The 19,097-nt window shown below is 42.3% G+C and overlaps 1 protein-coding gene and 1 pseudogene across 1 annotated transcript in view; both read right to left on the bottom strand.

Moving 5' to 3' along the window:
• Positions 1 to 563: 563 nt before the first annotated feature.
• On the bottom strand, positions 564 to 16,333 carry LOC117443029 (interactor protein for cytohesin exchange factors 1-like; annotated as a pseudogene).
• LOC117443028 (connector enhancer of kinase suppressor of ras 3-like) overlaps positions 11,897 to 19,097 on the bottom strand; it is a 42,196-nt gene continuing 34,995 nt past the window's right edge. The window contains exons 10-12 of the mRNA XM_071202534.1: positions 17,839 to 18,124; positions 17,484 to 17,558; positions 11,897 to 16,988 (exon numbers count right to left, since the gene is read on the bottom strand). Coding sequence (XP_071058635.1) covers positions 16,666 to 16,988; positions 17,484 to 17,558; positions 17,839 to 18,124 — 684 coding nt within the window. The 3' untranslated portion in view covers positions 11,897 to 16,665. The remainder of the gene's footprint in view (positions 16,989 to 17,483; positions 17,559 to 17,838; positions 18,125 to 19,097) is intronic.

A 19,097-nucleotide genomic window follows, 5' to 3' on the forward strand; every position in this document is an offset into this window, starting at 1 on the left:
AGAGACATGAAGAAGAGGGGACACATGGAGAAGAGGGGACACATGTTGATGTAGAAGAGACATGAAGAAGAGGGGACACATGTTGATGTAGAGGAGACATGAAGAAGAGGGGACACATGTTGATGTAGAAGAGCCATGAAGAAGAGGGGACACATGTTGATGTAGAGGAGACATGAAGAAGAGGGGACACATGTTGATGTAGAAGAGACATGAAGAAGAGGGGACACATGTTAATGTAGAGGGGACATGAAGAAGAGGGGACACATGTTGATGTAGAAGAGACATGAAGAAGAGGGGACACATGTTGATGTAGAAGGAGACATGAAGAAGAGGGGACACATGTTGATGTAGAAGAGACATGAAGAAGAGGGGACACATGTTGATGTAGAGAGACATGAAGAAGAGGGGACACATGTTGATGTAGAAGAGACATGGAGAAGAGGGGACACATGTTGATGTCGAAGAGACATGGAGAAGAGGGGACACATGTTGATGTAGAAGAGACATGGAGAAGAGGAATAGGGGACCTTCAAAGGGTGCTTCTCCACTGCAGTGTTTCTCACCTTCATCGTGCTGCTGAGGATCCTCAGGAGGTGAAGCTCTTCGTTGATCTTGTCGTCGGGACAGCGGCGGATGAACGAGGCTCTGAAGTCTTTCTGAGACGACTGACCAATGGGAGAGAGGCGTGCGGCCTCCATCTTGTCAGGAGGAGGATCTGCAAAAGACCAGGAGGACGGATTTATTATTTTAATTAAGGATTATCATTTGTTTATATATCATTTGTTTATATATCATTTGTTTATATATCATTTGTTTATATATCATTTATTTATATATCATTTGTTTATATATCATTTGTAAGTCAATCATATTTTTGTTTATTGATTTGATACTGCTTGAGTTTGTACAGTATCATAATTCTCTTGTTTCATTTCATTATGTTGTATTATTGTTTTAAATAAAACTTAAAATAAATAAAACTTTAATTAAAGTACTTCTACTAAACGGAAGACATTAGCGCAGTGTTTCTCAAACCATACCAAGGTCCACCTAACTCCACAAATATCCAAAATCACATCGTTTTTCTAGAACAGATTACAAATCGCCTGAAAATGGTACAAACAAGTGGCAACATGTGAGAGGAAGGTGTTGCGCTGGGCTATATCATGTAAGCTCGCTCCATTGCGGAGATATTCCCGCGAGAGTGCGGAAAACTTAAATTAATTAATTTATTTCAAATCTGAAATGTTACCAATATACTCATGGACCACTGGGGGGCGCTTGCGGACCACACTTTGAGAAACACCGCTTTAGTGATGTTCCTGCTTTTATAACGTTATGAAAGTTAAAGTATGGAATGTATAATATAACAATTATAATAATTAATAAATAAATAGAATAATAATAAATAATTATAATAGCCCAAAAATTAAAAAATAACAATTACAAGAATAATAAATCTAATAATCATATTGAAAAACAAATTAAACTAATATTACTAATTAAAAAAAAATACTACTACCAATAATAATAATTACTAATAAATGCCTCGAATAAAAAATAGGAAATTAAATGTAAACAATTATTTATAACTATTAGAAATATTATTGCATAACTTTTGTATTATTATTTAATGTCCAACTTCTATTCTTCTTATTTCTTTCTGAATGATCTGCTTTTCATGGCGATTATGATGGCATGTATGGAGCGAGTTAAAACAAACTTTAATTACAAACAAATATTTAAAAATCCAACATTTTTATCACTCGCTGGAGGTGTATTTTAACAACAACAAAACAACAACACCTGTAAACAAACGTGTGTTTACCTGTGACGGCCTCTCCTCCTCCTCCTCCTTCTTCTCTCTCTTCTGGGCCGTGCAGCAGAGGGACAGACGCTCCTGCTCCTCCTTCTTCTTCTTCTTCTTCTTCTTCTTCTCTCTCTTCTGGGACGTGCAGCAGAGGGACAGATGCTCCTTCTTCTCTCTCTTCTGGGACGTGCAGCAGAGGGACAGACGCTCCTCCTTCTTCTTCTCTCTCTTCTGGGACGTGCAGCAGAGGGACAGACGCTCCTTCTTCTTCTCTCTCTTCTGGGCCGTGCAGCAGAGGGACAGACGCTCCTTCTTCTTCTTCTCTCTCTTCTGGGACGTGCAGCAGAGGGACAGACGCTCCTTCTTCTTCTTCTCTCTCTTCTGGGACGTGCAGCAGAGGGACAGACGCTCCTCCTTCTTCTTCTCTCTCTTCTGGGACGTGCAGCAGAGGGACAGACGCTCCTCCTTCTTCTTCTCTCTCTTCTGGGCCGTGCAGCAGAGGGACAGACGCTCCTCCTTCTTCTTCTCTCTCTTCTGGGACGTGCAGCAGAGGGACAGACGCTCCTCCTTCTTCTTCTCTCTCTTCTGGGCCGTGCAGCAGAGGGACAGACGCTCCTTCTTCTTCTTCTCTCTCTTCTGGGACGTGCAGCAGAGGGACAGACGCTCCTCCTCGGCCCCCCCCCCACTCTTCTTCTTCCTCCCTTTCTGCTCAGAGGTCCCTCCTGCTCCTCACTACAGGGGGGAGGAGGGAGGGCCTCAGAGGGAGGCGGGACATCTTCTCCCTGAGAGGAGGACACACGGTGGGTTTTAATATAAAATGTAAATGTCTGCAGGAATTAAAAATAAATGTTTATGATTCTCACGTTGTCCGATTCTGCTGCTTCCTGCACCGAGGTCAGAGAACAGGAAGTGGACAAGCACTCCTCGTTATCGTCCTGATCGCTGCCCTCACTGTAGCACTCTGCGCGCACACACACACAGTTATTTTCCTGTATTCATTCATGATACATGTTATATTTCCTGTATTTCTGACCTTCAGTGTCGATCAGCTCACTCGGCTCAGCTGCTTCTGACAGTTTACTGATCCACCTGAACACACACACACACACACACACACACACACACACACACACACACACACACACACACACACACACACACACCACACACACACACACACACACACACACACACACACACACACACACACACACACACACACACACACACACACACACACACACACACACACACACACACACACACACACACACACACACACACACACACACACACACACACACACACACACACACCTTTTTAGGACTTACACTTCATTCCTTTCCCTTTCTCTCCCCTCGTTTCCTCTCCTTTTCTCTTGTTACCTCTCCTTCTCTCTAGTCTCCTCTCCTCTTGTTTATTCTCCTATTCTCTTGTTTCCTCTCCTCTCCCATTCTCTTGTTACCTCTAGTTTCCTCTCCTATTGTCTAGTTTCCCTTATTTTCTCTCACTCCCTTTCTTCACTGTTTTCTACTCACCTCACTTCCTTCTCCTCTCCTCACCTCTCATTTCCTCCGTCCTCCACTTGTTTCCTTCGTCTGTCTGTTATCACTGACAGCGTCACTAAAGCTCGTACAGTAAGTGACTCGGCACCATGACAGTGAAGTTCATTCTAATAATAAAATGGTTTTTCAGAAATGACTGGGCATCTTCTCGCCGCACAAAACAAGAAGTGGATAAAAGCTGAGAGATGATACGAGGAAGACGAGGAAGAAGAGGGAGAATTGCTCAAAACGATCTTCAGTGCAGAGATAACGGAGATAAAGAACCACACAACTGTTTATGCGATCGACATCATGGCCGCTGTGGAGGTTCGGGTCCTTCGAGGGGATTCACACTCGATGACCTCTGACTTCTCCTCGAGCGCCACAAACAACACCTCTGAAACTTCTGCAAATCATCCTGAAGCGAACATGCACAGGAGTTCATGGCAGCACATATGAGTTACAAGTATTAATGCATTGCAACAAGACAACACAAATAAATGTTAGAATAGAGAGAGAGAGAGAGAGAGAGAGAGGATTTCTCATTTCTCTAACTGCCTGCTGCTTCCCCTCCTCTCTCCTCAGTTCCCCTCCTCTCTCCTCAGTTCCCCTTCTCGGTTCCTCCGCTCGCATCTCCTGTGGGCGGGACTAAGACACGAGGATAGGAGTCGAGGAGGGGAAATTAGAGAATTGAGAAGCCTTCAGTGTGACGGTCACCATTAAACACCTGAACCTTTTAAAGAACATCCATAACATTCATTATGGAATAATTTGCCTAGGTATTCAACCTTCGACACAGTTAATCATTTTCTCCTCTCACTGTCTCCTTTCCCACGGCATAGGTCTACGGCCTTGGGTATTGCTGCTATCTCTCTTAAGGGGGAAGAGCTTGGGTATTGCTAATAGGCTTGTTTGAGACACATTGCGGCTCGCCTCGAAAGTAGACGAGAGTAGCCGATCGCAGCCGGGGGAGGTGTCAAAAAGCTCGTCTTAAGTCGAACAGCTCGGACTCGGAGTCGGCTTGACTGGCTGGGTTTGCAATGGCGGAAATTCCATTTTACCCACTGGAGACAAAGGTGATCTCCATTGCTTTATATAGGTGTGTTAATTCAGTCATGATGAGGAACCACACCAGTGACTGGGTTCCATCATTAGAAATGCTCCTCCCTCTTAATGTTTGCAAAACTGATAGGTGGACAGGCTACAAAGGATCAGTCCTTCAGATCCGCACACATGAAGCTTCATGAGCATGAACTGAACAGACCTGCTGCTGTGTTAATTATTTAGCTGCCACTTTAAGCTTTATGATGTGTACAACATGGATGTAATTTGATTTAATCTTGCCATTTTAAATGATGTATTCAATAAATAAGGTTAAACCAAATCATTACATTAAATTTTATTTTAATGATTTGGTTTAACTTAAAGAGAAACTTTATTGTTATTGCACATATTACAGGTACTGAGACAACGAAATGCAGTGTAGCTTCTAACCAGGTGCAACAAGCAGCGAAGTGGAAAGTAATGTACACAATATACAGAACAACATATAGAATGAATTGAATGATGAATAAACAGTGGGGTATGAATACACTAGATATCAGCCTGTGAGCAGTCTGAACAGTGTGTATTAATACACTAGATAGCAGCCTGTGAGCAGTCTGAACAGTGTGTATTAATACACTAGATATCAGCCTGTGAGCAGTCTGAACAGTGTGTATTAATACACTAGATATCAGCCTGTGAGCAGTATGAACAGTGTGTATTAATACACTAGATATCAGCCTGAGAGCAGTATGAACAGTGTGTATTAATACACTAGATATCAGCCTGTGAGCAGTATGAACAGTGTGTATGAATACACTAGATATCAGCCTGAGAGCAGTATGAACAGTGTGTATTAATACACTAGATATCAGCCTGAGAGCAGTATGAACAGTGTGTATTAATACACTAGATATCAGCCTGTGAGCAGTATGAACAGTGTGTATGAATACACTAGATATCAGCCTGAGAGCAGTATGAACAGTGTGTATTAATACACTAGATATCAGCCTGAGAGCAGTATGAACAGTGTGTATTAATACACTAGATATCAGCCTGTGAGCAGTATGAACAGTGTGTATGAATACACTAGATATCAGCCTGTGAGCAGTATGAACAGTGTGTATGAATACACTAGATATCAGCCTGAGAGCAGTATGAACAGTGTGTATTAATACACTAGATATCAGCCTGTGAGCAGTATGAACAGTGTGTATGAATACACTAGATATCAGCCTGTGAGCAGTATGAACAGTGTGTATGAATACACTAGATATCAGCCTGTGAGCAGTATGAACAGTGTGTATTAATACACTAGATATCAGCCTGTGAGCAGTATGAACAGTGTGTATTAATACACTAGATATCAGCCTGTGAGCAGTATGAACAGTGTGTATGAATATGCTAAGATATATAAAGTATGAAAACGGTAAGCAGTATAGTATAAAATATATAGATATTAATTTCATGATGATAAACATTGTGGAACAATGATGAAAAATGGGAATGGATGTGGCGACGTAAAACTGACACAAAACTAGGGCTGTGCAATTTAATCGATCTTGCGATATATATCGATATTTAATTTTCCGAGAAAGTATCGATATTTCATCCGCGGGTATCGATACATTAAGTCTGATAACTGTGTTCGTTATACTCGCGTCCAGGAGAGAAGCTTTAAAAAGGAGACTAATTGAGTCTCTGAGAATGTTCAAATGTATACTTTAATTAATAAAAAGCGCTGTAATGTTACAAGCAGAAGATGTTTCAGTCAGAAAAACAGCTGTGTTCTGGCTCTCGTGAGCGAAGGGAAGAGAGCGAGCTCCACCTTTCCAGCTGTTAAATATCCTCTGCTGAATCCTCCCTGTGGGCCGGTTGGCGCTGCTGGGGGCCGGCCCTCCACGTCTCCAATGTTCGTTGTTGCGCATTACAGAGGATTTAGACATTGCACATTAAATATAAAACTAAACACGCCTTTTCTCCTCCTTATCTCTTTCATGACTTTTCATTTAATACATTTTAAACGCTGTAATCAATACTCCAAAAATACCTCACGGCTGGTTTCATTTCCGGTAGTTCCGAATGTTGTCTCATGCTACCCACGTCTGTAAACAAACGTATTCAAATAAACTGTACCTTCATTTAATATTCAGCAATAATAATATCTCGACGTCTATAGTTGTAGTGTTGAAATCAGTAGGTTTCGGTGTGCAACACCCGTGTCATATCGCTACTAAATTCACCTCTATAGGAAATTGTATATTAGCCACATGCTAAATGCTAACCGGAGATGGAGGATTTTCAGAATAAAAGCTCAACAACTGGTTGTGCACAACAACTTCTGGTTTTTCAGTATAAAATGACATTTAAACTGACGGTATGTTTATGGTACTTTATGCCATCAAAACATTGATTTTAATTTCTAACAAGTCCCATTCAAATCCCCCGTGTTCCGCCACCTGCTGCACCTTTTCATTCTCCATTGTCCATTGTGATACTGCACTTTACAGCTACAGTTTGCACTGTTTCAATAAATGAAACTAATTTTCTCACCACATCTTTTGATTAATTTTGTCCAGCATTTGCAAGCTGGAGACGCTCTGTCAGAGCCATATATTGTATAATGGATGCTTTCAGTTTTCAGTTGAATTAATTCAATCCAAGTCAATGGAACACTCACAAGATGTCACCAAAATCCCACTGTCCGTTTAAAATCTTTCAGAAAATGAATAAGTGTATCGAATTATATCGAATCGTATCGTTGGCTGAATATCGTGATATATATCGTATCGTTCGCTGAATATCGTGTATCGTATCGTATCGTGAGATTAGTGTATCGCCACAGCCCTACACAAAACAACAAACTTTTGCCAGCCAATTGGAGAGTTTCATCAGCAGCACGTGGTAAAACCCACCAATGAGCGCTCAGCTCGAGATACCAGCGAGCCGTTTCCCATCAAGCATTTCGCTTCCGCAGCTCGTGGAGAGCAACTGCGCCGCCTCGCCGCGCCTCGCTCTCAAGGCTGCGAGCGTCTTTGTCCCGCGAGATTTCAAAGTCTCATGTGGGCGAGCCTCCAGAGCAAGTCGGACAAAATGACTAACCATCATGCAACGCACTAGCAAGACGTTGATCGCAACTGCGCAGGTCTGCGCAGGTCTTGCTTGTCTCAAACAAGCCTAGAATCTCTCTTAAGTGGGAGGAGCTTGGGTATTGCTGCTATCTCTCTTAAGTGGGAGGAGCTTGTGTATTGCTGCTATCTCTCTTAAGGGGGAGGAGCTTGGGTATTGCTGCCATCTCTCTTAAGGGGGAGGAGCTTGGGTATTGTTGCTATCTCTCTTAAGGGGGAGGAGCTTGGGTATTGCTGCTATCTCTCTTAAGGGGGAGGAGCTTGGGTATTGCTGCTATCTCTCTTAAGGGGGAGGAGCTTGGGTATTGCTGCTATCTCTCTTAAGGAGGGGCAGCTTGGGTATTGCTGCTATCTCTCTTAAGGGGGAGGAGCTTGGGTATTGCTGCTATCTCTCTTAAGGGGGAGGAGCTTGGGTATTGCTGCTATCTCTCTTAAGGGAGAGGAGCTTGGGTATTGCTGCTATCTCTCTTAAGGGGGAGGACCTTGGGTATTGCTGCTATCTCTCTTAAGGGGGAGGAGCTTGGGTATTGCTGCTATCTCTCTTAAGGGGGAGGAGCTTGGGTATTGCTGATATCTCTCTTAAGGGGGAGGAGCTTGAGTATTGCTGCTATCTCTCTTAAGGAGGGGCAGCTTGGGTATTGCTGCTATCTCTCTTAAGGGGGAGGAGCTTGGGTATCACTGCTATCTCTCTTAAGGAGGAGGAGCTTGGGTATCACTGCTATCTCTCTTAAGGGGGAGGACCTTGGGTATCACTGCTATCTCTCTTAAGGGGGAGGAGCTTGGGTATCACTGCTATCTCTCTTAAGGAGGGGCAGCTTGGGTATTGCTGCTATCTCTCTTAAGGGGGAGGAGCTTGGGTATTGCTGCTATCTCTCTTAAGGGGGAGGAGCTTGGGTATTGCTGCTATCTCTCTTAAGGGGGAGGAGCTTTGGTATTGCTGCTATCTCTCTTAAGGGGGAGGAGCTTGGGTATTGCTGCTATCTCTCTTAAGGGGGAGGAGCTTGGGTATTGCTGCCATCTCTCTTAAGGTGGAGGAGCTTGGGTATTGCTGCTATCTCTCTTAAGGGGGAGGAGCTTGGGTATTGCTGCTATCTCTCTTAAGGGGGAGGAGCTTGGGTATTGCTGCTATCTCTCTTAAGGAGGAGGAGCTTGTGCGCATTGTTGTTGCCAGTCTATGACCGAGCACAAGCCGCCATGAGGTAGTTTACTGTTCAGGGACGAAGGTTCCCTGGCGCACATTCTTTCCTATGGACTAGAGCTCTATAGATTCAGGGTCCATAATGTTTCGTCTCGCTGATGAAGAATGTTGATTATTACAATCTGAACTAGTTAAAACCTCGAGCTACAGAAGAGTTCTTCAGAATTGGTTTCAACAACCGCTGTGTCAGCTCGTGACACACCACCTGTCTTCTCAGTTCTCCGGCCGTAACTCCAAATAAACCGTCAGTGTTTGCCTTCAAAGCTCCGGCTCTCCTCGTGTCTCTCTGAGTCCTGTTTGCAATGGCTTCAGAAGTTTCCCCCACATCTTGCACTATTTTATCCGTTTTATTTGTTCTATGTTCTAAATATATCCATGTTGCTCTGTTGGAGGAGCCTGGGACTTCAGTTGTTCATTGACATATCACTGGACGTAATGTGGACAATAAAGCCTTGAATCTAGAATACTCACTTGTTCATGTCTGTGAAGCTCTCTGCAGCGATGAAGATGGTCACAACCAGAGGATGGCTGGCTGTTATGGAACTGAAACACAACACTGGGCGGTTAATATTACAGATGCTTCTAAATATAATACTTCAGTGACGGACAGGTGAGTTCACACAGAGAAACAAACATGGCGTACTGTTTCTTCTTGCACGGTTGGGCCTTTTGGATGGTGAAGCCGGGCAGGCAGATGAACCCTTCAGCTTTCTCCGCCTCAAGGGATAAGATAAGAAGATAAGATAAGAACTACTTTATTGATCCAAATTTGAGAACTTTTTGAGGGGAGGAGAGGAGGAACACCTCAGAGACTCAAAGACACTCAGGTCAAGTAGGAAGCAACTCAAAATGACAACAAAGAAGCTACAAAGACCAAAGGGGCTGCAAAGAACTACAAAGAGACTCAATCAAGGATACAAAGGGGCAAAGAACTACAAAGAGACTGAAACAAGGATACAAAGGGGCAACGAACTACAAAGAGACTCAAACAAGGATACAAAGGGGCAAATAACTACAAAGAGACTCAATCAATGATACAAAGGGGCAAAGAACTACAAAGAGACTCAAACAAGGATACAAAGGGGCAAAGAACTACAAAGAGACTCAATCAAGGATACAAAGGGGCAAAGAACTACAAAGAGACTCAAACAAGGATACAAAGGGGCAAAGAACTACAAAGAGACTCAATCAAGGATACAAAGGGGCAAAGAACTACAAAGAGACTCAAATATGGATAAAAAGGACAATATTTGCGTCTAAACGGAAGAAAATATGACAGAAAGAAGCTTTTCCAGTTTCTCACCATCTTGTTGGAGTACCAGTACAGCGAGCTCTTCTTCAGGACGAACCAGTATCTCTTCCACCTGGCTCCCAGGAAGCTGCGCGCCTCCTTCCTGCGGAGCAGCCAGCCCTGACAGTCCGCCAGACCCAGGTCTCTCACGGAGACACGGCGCCGGCTCATTGCTGAAGGAGAAACATCACAGCATTGTATATATACAATACAAAGGGGCTTTATTGGCATGACCACATTTTAAATTGCAAAAGCATTCCGCACAAGGCGTTATAACAGAACAACACAAGAAGAAACACTACACATACATGTCAGCAATACATGCGGAACAACAGCAAAACACAAAACCAACAACGTGCAAATAAAAAGTTAAGGAAAGGAAATGAAAGCAAAGGAGAGGAAACGAGGTGAGGAGAGAAAGGGATATAATATCCTGCTTTATATTTTGTTACTGTACTTTTTTTGAGTTTTGAGTAGCTTATTTATGAAATATTAAATTACATTATACACAATATTCACAACATCTTCTTACTTGCTTGTCTATCGGTGTCTAACTATGTGTGTGGCTTTGTTTATCCATGCATTTAAACATATGTGTGCAAAAAAAATGCAAAACATCCTAATTTCTTTGCAGTAAACAACGTCCCAGTGGAGCTTGATGATCATTCTACCTTGTCGTGATATTTAATTCTGGTTTCAGAAACTAAATGCCACAAAACCCCCTAAAAGAGGTCGTCTTACCTGCAGCCGTGTGTCGTCCCTGCAGCTCAGCAGAGGGGGAAGCTGCCTGTGAGAATGTCTACAGCGAACACAGACACACACCACAAAGACCACACACACACACACACACACACACACACACACACTAGCAGCATGACGTTGTGCAACCAACCAATTAGCATTTCCAGTAGTCACACACACACACTTCCTGTTTCACACATTGAACACGACCCTTCAGTTTCTTAGAGTTACACTTCCCGTTTGCTGTCTCTAGAAAACAAAACATTTAATTGTCAGACGTTTGGTTCGAGCTTCTTTCTGCAGTGTGGTCTTTTCATCACGGGAGAATTCAGATTACTCGACGCAAAGAAACAAGAAAAGTGTTCTTGAAAGTATGAGGCGGCACGTTTGAGGGTTTTCTGACACACTGGAATCTAAAAGGCCGGTTTCTCATAATTTCAAGTTCGACCTCGAGGGGAATAATTCATATAAGAACAGTTCAATCCGTTCGTCTCATCAATGGAGATACAGTAAAGCATTCATGAAATAAGTTCAATGAATGTTCAATAATGCCCTCTAGGTGGTGCCATCACTCCTATCTTTCGTAAAGGCTTCAGACTTTAATGAATGTAATTAAAAAAGCTACGATAAGCTACTTTAAAAACATAATTTCTAGCGTTTTACCACAAAACAATTGACCTACTGTGGGTGAACATTACAGCCAAACATTATTGATAAAACCTCGTACACCTTAACTTATAAAGATTTCTGTCCTCATCTGAATTGAGGATGCGGCGGTCTCGGTTTTTGCAGGTTGGGGTTTTCAGAATCAAATAAATTCGACTTCTTTTGGATTTACGTAAAGCCAGACTTGTTTACATGTGACGACAGAGCTTCAAATCTAAACAAAACACAACAACTCAAATGAATTATTCAGGACAAAAGACTTGTTGGTGATGAAACAAGGGTAACCACCTCTGAGCTTTTTGGCTAAATATGTTCAAGGAGATAACATGTGTGACACTTAAACGCGTTTCTGCAATATGAATAAGAAATAATTTACAAAAACACTACTTTGTTGTTATAAATAGCTTACAGGTTAATAATACCCACCAAATGATTTACTCAATTTCTCTTTAAACATTACTGCACTTGGAGAGCTTTCATCTTCAAAATAAAATTCACTTTATTTTGTATATTTTAGTCACAAAGCACAAGAGGCATCATTTCATACTGCAACTCTGGGAAAAATTCAGATGTACACATGTAGTTTGAAAACCAAAAGAGACTCTTACAAAATATTTTACAGGAAAATCAGATTCTTGATTTGCTGTTATGTTCAGAAACAAAAGTCTAAACCCTGCAGATCCAGAAAAGAACATGCGTGATATTTACAGTTTCATTACACTCTGATCATCTTATGTACACGCTTTTATATCTCTTGCATAATGTTTTGTTAGTAAAAAACACCAAAGAAACACTCTTTACAAAATGAAATTATCCTGTAGGAGACTTAAGGAGCTCCTTAGATTGTAAACATCAGAGGATCCAAAACGCCGCCCTGAGGAACTCCGTCAAAAGGATTTTCATAAATATACACAAGAGTTCTTCAGAAAACGTCAAGATGAACCACTGAAGTTGTTTAGGGGCAGGAAACCAAACTTAAAATACTTTATATCAGCTAAATGTACTTGAAACGTCAAAGTCAATTGAGTCAATCAAAGTATATGCAAATGTAATGACGAATTAACTTAAAGGGGACCTATCATGCAAAATGCACTTTTTGATGTCTTTTATACTCAACGTGTGTCCCTGGTGCGTCGGGGAACTCACGCAGCGTCAGAAAATAAAACCCTCTCTTTTCCTCTGTACCCAAATCTCTAAAAACGGGGAACAACGGAGCTGATCCAGATTTGCGTACGATATGACGTAACATCTGAAATGTGGACCCACGGGCCAATCAGAAACGTTGCTATCAGAAACAATGCCCGACTGTTTTGGACGTAATGTGGTCGGTGTTTACATTAGCATCGCTAACACTCAGAGCTAACCTGTACTGGAGAGCATGTGTGTGAAGAAGCAGGAAGTAGAAAGGAACTCACCTTGTGGTATAACCGGCAAGAGAGAAAGCCTTTGAGCTCCAGACTGTTTCAGAGCCTTGATAATCCATGATATGGCGTTTCATCACGGCAGTATTTAGTTTAGACAGTAGCTGCCGGGTCCCGCGTGAGCTCAGACCCCTCCTCTTTAAAGCTTTATCCCCAAATCAGCACTTTAGAAACAGGAAGTGAAACAGAGGGATATGAGGCATGGCTAGAATGATCTGTTTTGTGTTTTGAGTAAAACACTTCATAGACATGTTTTTTATATATTTTTATTAGAGCCGGGACTCGATTAAAAAAATTAATCTAATTAATTAGAGGCTTTGTAATTAATTAATCGAAATTAATCGCATTTTTAATCAAATATACATATTTGACCTGAGAACAGTGAGAAGCAGTTTCCACATGGATCTGACTCCAAGTGGTCTACAGCCGAGTGCAGTCAGTGAGCAGGGAGCTGGTTATTCTCTCAGACGTGGACTCACTTATCCTGGCCCTGAACCCAGTCGCCTGGTTGAGTGTGGGTCGGGTCAGGGTGTGGTTCCTTGCACTCGGAGTCGGGCTAACGTCCACGCTAGCTGCTACATGCTAGCTGCTACATGCTAGCTGCTACATGCTAGCTGCTACATGCTTTGCATTTAGGTGATACTTCAGGCTTGATGTGCTGCGGTGATATGCAAATTATTTTTTGCATAATTTGCACACAACCGTGCTCTTGTCGACGCTTCCACCCGTCCGTTTTTTAAAACAAAATGTCCCATCCACGGGGCCGACCAAAGCGGTCTCATCAGCTTGTTCGTTCATGTTTGACTATTGTTCACCGTGGTTTGTTGTTGTTTGAAGTCCCATGCTGAAGTCATGAACGTTAGTTGGTGCTCCAGTATAATCGGTACGCCTGAAACACATCCAGTGAGAAACGTTCCGCTGTGCAAAAATAAGTGCGATTAAAATGCGTTAATTTTTTTAACGCGTTAATTTTTGTGTAATTAATTAATCTTAATTAACGCGTTAAAGTCCCGGCCCTAATTTTTATATATCTGAGACCTGTTCTATTGCCTAAACATAGCATGATAGATGACTGTGACGAAGGTAACTTCAGGCCGGGTGATCGGGCACTTTATTAGCGTGATTGCACAGTATATGTTGTCTGTGGCTGATGATTGTGTGCACCTGGTGTCCTGTGTTGTCTCCTCCCCCCACCTGTGTCTTGTTGTGCTGATTAGAGTGTGTGTATTTAGGCTCTGTTTCCCTGTCTGTTGAGAGGGCTGGGTGTGTGTGAGATCCTTGTGGCTGCAGGATGTGTGCAAGGAGAACAGCAGGATTGAGGCTGTGAACGTTGTGCCCATGATTTTAATAAATGCCCACGTCGGGTTATATTTGTGGACGTTCTGCCTCCTTGCTTGGTCCGGGCCGCTCAACGGTCGGCTTCACAGTGACCTTTAAATGTAGGTTTGAGAAAACGGTAAAATCTCTTCAAGTCAGTGTTTTTGGGATTTAACATTTAAATTTCACTCATCAGCAAAATATACTTTCAAAATTGAGCTCATTGTTTCCGTTAGAGTTCATACGTTATTCTGAGCTATTAAAAGGATTTCATTTGTTCTCATATTACGAAGTCATCATTACGTTTTTTTATTTCCAAAACGTTTAGACTGCTTTCTTAAAATGTATAAAAGTCATAAAAAAACGGCAATTGGCAATATTTGTTTTCATTAAGATGTCATTAATGTTGTTAGCTAGCATGCTCCACCTGTGTGGTTTAAACAATCAGTTAAATATGTCTCCTAAAAAAACTGTTTATAATATTACTGTTGCAACGTTTAAGGCGTTTGTGAAGCTTCAGGAACATTTGAATCAACAGTGTCGAGCTCTTGTGTCTTTTGCCTTCTCATAAACTGAAAGGCACACATTCGATAAAATAAAAACACTCTATAAAACATATTTACAGTGAAAGATAAGAGGCGGCTCGAGACGAGAGGGTAAGATAGACGCGGCAGAAGCAGCTCTAACATTTGGAAATGCTTCCTCATTCTTAAACTGAAAGCACTGAAGGTGGATTACTTGCTCTGAATCTGAACCCCAAGGCCTTAAATGTGAAGCAATACAAATAAACCAAAATCTGTTGAGAACGAAAACCAGCTTCATTCGCACAGATTAAGGCTGCGACAGACATTTGAAGGTTTTGGGAACGGTTAAAGACTTTCAATTCCTATTTTGACTTGAGTTTGACTTTCTGTACGGAAGCTCAGCAGGTCCAAACTTTGTGAGTGAAAGATTGTTTTCAGCAGACGTTGAAAAGTGCAGTAACAGTTTTTATCAACATCAGAAACTGGTGTAGATATTCTCAGTGAAATGCTTAGTTATCAGTTGTATGGAAACAAATGTTATTTCTTTATGTGTGTGGAGGCGTGTGGCGCAGTGGGTTGTGCGTTGGTGTTCGGATCAGAGGGTCACAGGTTCAAACCCCACTGCAGTCAGTATGTCGTTGTGTCCCTGAGACACTTCACCCCAAATTGCTCCTGTGGGGATTGTCCACAGTGTTGAGTACGTAAGTCGCTTTGGATAAAAGCGACTAACAAGTGATGTAATGGAAATGTACAAGAAGGTTCAGCAGCCACTCCAATGCGTCTCGAAGGAGGTTTGTTTCAGATGTGGTGGTTGCTTCATTCCTCTTTGCATATGTAGGATTTTCCAGCTTGGATAAACTTTGAAATGTCTTTTTAAACTCCATGTTTTCATTCGGTCTGTGGATCCTCACGAGTCTTATGTAATAACGGTTTCATCTTCCATTAAAAACACTTTAGCTGTAGAAGTCTTCAACGTCGGAAGTGTTCATCCCGAGGAAGCCATACATGTAAGTGCAACATGTCCTTTAAACCCACCAGTGTCCACTTGTATTGCATATAATAACTTGGCTAAGGGGAAGGAAAGGGATGTGACGTAGAGGCTCCATGAGGCGTGAAGTAATCAATCCGTGCTCCATTTGAAGAATTGTTTGTTCGGTCATAATGAAATAAAAAAGGAATCGAACGTAGAGAAGATGGTGGGGGATGGAGGGATGCTCCATGATGTCTTTTTTGGTGGTGGCTTTTTGGCAGTGGCGAGCCGTGACTTTTATACCTAGGCCCTCTGACACCCCCCCCCCCCCCTTCCCTCGAAAAAAATTACGTCACAGCGTAGACTTCAGCGGAATATCAAAACAGCGGCCCGGGGTGCAAAAGGCATCAGTGACAGCGACCCTCTACCACACGAAACAACACCTGTAGATAACCCAATCTGTGTTCTTTGAAATTGAAAAGGATGTTGCATTGTGTTTGTTACTTTCGTTGCAGTTGTATGTCTTCAGTTCTAATTTGGCATGCTTTTATGTTGAAGGCGAGTTTACGCTGTTGACAGGAAGTTGTTGTTGCTATGGAAACAAGAAAAGCTTCACAGCGGGCGGAACTTGTCATAAAGTCCGCGATAATAGAACCCACCCATTTAGAGGGAAGATACGATTGGTAAAAAAATATATATATAAAAAAATAATATTTTTTAATGTTTTTAAATATTATTTTGTAGAATATCTAGAGGGCCCTGACGGCTCGCCACTGCTTTTTGGTTTGTTCCAGAAGATGGTATTCCATGATCTGCTGTTATTCGAGTCAAACTTCGGTCACAGGTCAAGGAAGTGACTTGGAGCTCAAAAAAGAAGTTGGTTTTCCATGATATGTACTCAAACTATTTGCTGAAGGTCTTGCCCCGGCAGACATTTAAAACAATGTTCCTGCGAGTATCCTGAAGATCAGAGAGGTGGTTTCTTATCCAGTGAATGAAAGTAAAGACTCCTCAGTGGCTGAGCAGCCGGAGGCGAGCCAGCCAGCCTCCCAGCAGCGAGGTGGGCTTGGTGTTGGACAGCGGAAGGGGGGAAGCAGCAGCAGCAGCAGCAGATGATGATGGGGGGGCGGAGGGCTTCTTGGACACCCCCTCCTGATAGGGGATGGTGGAGGAGTTGTGCAGGTTGGCGTTGATGAAGCACTGGCTGCCTCGGATGTGGTCGACGCCACGGACAGACGGGTGGCCTCGGTACGGCAGCGGGAAGCACGGCTCCTCCTCTGGGATGGAGCTGATCCCCTCGTTACTCAGGTACCGGTGCAGCACCTCCTTGTGACCTGTGGGGGGGGGGGGGGGGGGATGATGAGGGATGCAAGTCTGGAGAAAACTGTTGTGCTTATCGGTGTAATTTATTTAAACTGTTTCACAATGTGATCACAAAAACAGTTTAAAAATATATGTCTGTCTGTTTAGACATCATGTTACTAAAAGCAGACCGACATAATTTATTTGAAGATTACTGTTTGAAAGATGAAGTCATGTGTAAATGACTCAGACGTTACAGCTGCCGGCAGTTGAGTTCATTTTATTGTTAGCGGCAGTTTGAGCATCGTTCGAAAAACTGTTAATGTGTCTTTGTTTAACCGCTCTGACTTCCATTAGCAGCCTGATAGCACGCCCGCACGTACACCCAATTCCTGAAGGTGAATTTGCTGAGGTTAATAATCTACGAGGGAAAAATGTGAGGCACGCAGCGGCGGTTAGTCCCGGCTGTTAACGAGACAGACAGGCGACGCGTTACTGATAGCGCTCAGATTACAGGGGAGGCTCACCTTTCCTCCCCACAGGCCGGCAGGACGGCTCTCCTGAGGACGACTCCACCGGCATGGAGACCGGACGAGGTTTACCTGTAGGAGCAGACACAACAACTTTATATATAGTTCAAAACTAAGATGTGTTTTAAAACTGGTGCGTGCTGCGTTCAGGTGAAAGCTTGATTTGTTCGATAAGAGAACGCTTTAACAGCAGAACACTGAACGCAGCGGAAAGGCTAAACTGAGTAACCTTTAATAAAGTTATTAATGTTTTGCTCTTACAAGTATAGAAATCTGTGTGTGTGTGTGTGTGTGTGTGTGTGTGTGTGTGTGTGTGTGTGTGTGTGTGTGGTGTGTGTGTGTGTGTGCTCACAGCGTGCAGATGATCTCTGTCTGAGGCTCACAGGGATTGGTTGGTTGTGTTCCGGCGGCGGGCTGACGGGAGTCCTGTTATCTTCGGCGAACGTGAAGCGTCGCCTCACGTCTGCGTCCAGACACGAGTTGGGAGACTTCGGCCTCATTTTGACTCCCGAAGTCACGTTCGTGTTCCCGTCTCTAACGAGGGAATCAGAGCGATTAACACTCACTTTGTAACACCTGCACTTTAGAAAGACATCCATATTATTAATACTGTTCTGTGATAACGTGCAATTACGTATCTGCCACTACGTTCTTTTGCACTACTAAATACTGTTGATATTTACTTTCATTATGTCACCGTCTGTTTCCTGTAGATATTTAATTGCTCTTTTTGCTGCACTGTTAGTGTACAGTTTTATTATTATGCTGAAGTGTTTATTCTATTTTTGTAACTCTGGCACGACATAAATAAATAATAAATAAATAATAAATAAATAATTAATAAATAATAAATAAATAAATAATAAATAAATAAAGTCTCATCATAACATTCATCTGTCTGCAACTTACAAATTATGTATCTAATATAAGCAAGTCTTCATAGTGGCCAAACGGTGGTACTACAACTGCTGTGTCAGTCAGTGACATCACTGGGCCCAAAAATACTTCTTCAAACTATATGAAATGCTTGATATATATATATATTATATATATAAAATATATATTATATATATATATATATATATATATCACCTGAACTTTTGAAAGAACATCCATAACATTCATCTGTTTGCAACTTACACATTATTTATCTAATATATCATATTCCAATTACTTGTATAGACTCTCCTTGCACTATTTCTATTTTATTTGTATTTACTTGCACTATTTTATCTGTTGTATTGTGTTGCTCCGTTGCAGGAGTCTGTGAACTCAGATGTTCATTCACATATCTGCGATGCACGCACGACAATGAACGCCTTGAATCTTGAAAAAAGACGTTGAAGCTTCTGAAGTTTTGATAGTGGCCAAACGGTGGTACTACAACTCCTGTGTCAGTCCGTGACATCACTGACTGGGCCCAAACATACTTCTTCCCATTGACTTACATTGGGAAAGAGACTGAGTACTTCTCCCACCTCTGGATAACACATATGGAAAAACACAGGAACAAACTATATGAAATATAGTATATTCACGTAACTACACTGTAGCTATGCACGAATGACAATAAAAGCCTTGAATCTTGAATAACGTGGATTATGATTCTGT

This window comes from Pseudochaenichthys georgianus, unplaced genomic scaffold (assembly GCF_902827115.2).
Source record: "Pseudochaenichthys georgianus unplaced genomic scaffold, fPseGeo1.2 scaffold_524_arrow_ctg1, whole genome shotgun sequence".
In the NCBI taxonomy this organism is placed as follows: Eukaryota; Metazoa; Chordata; class Actinopteri; order Perciformes; family Channichthyidae; genus Pseudochaenichthys; species Pseudochaenichthys georgianus.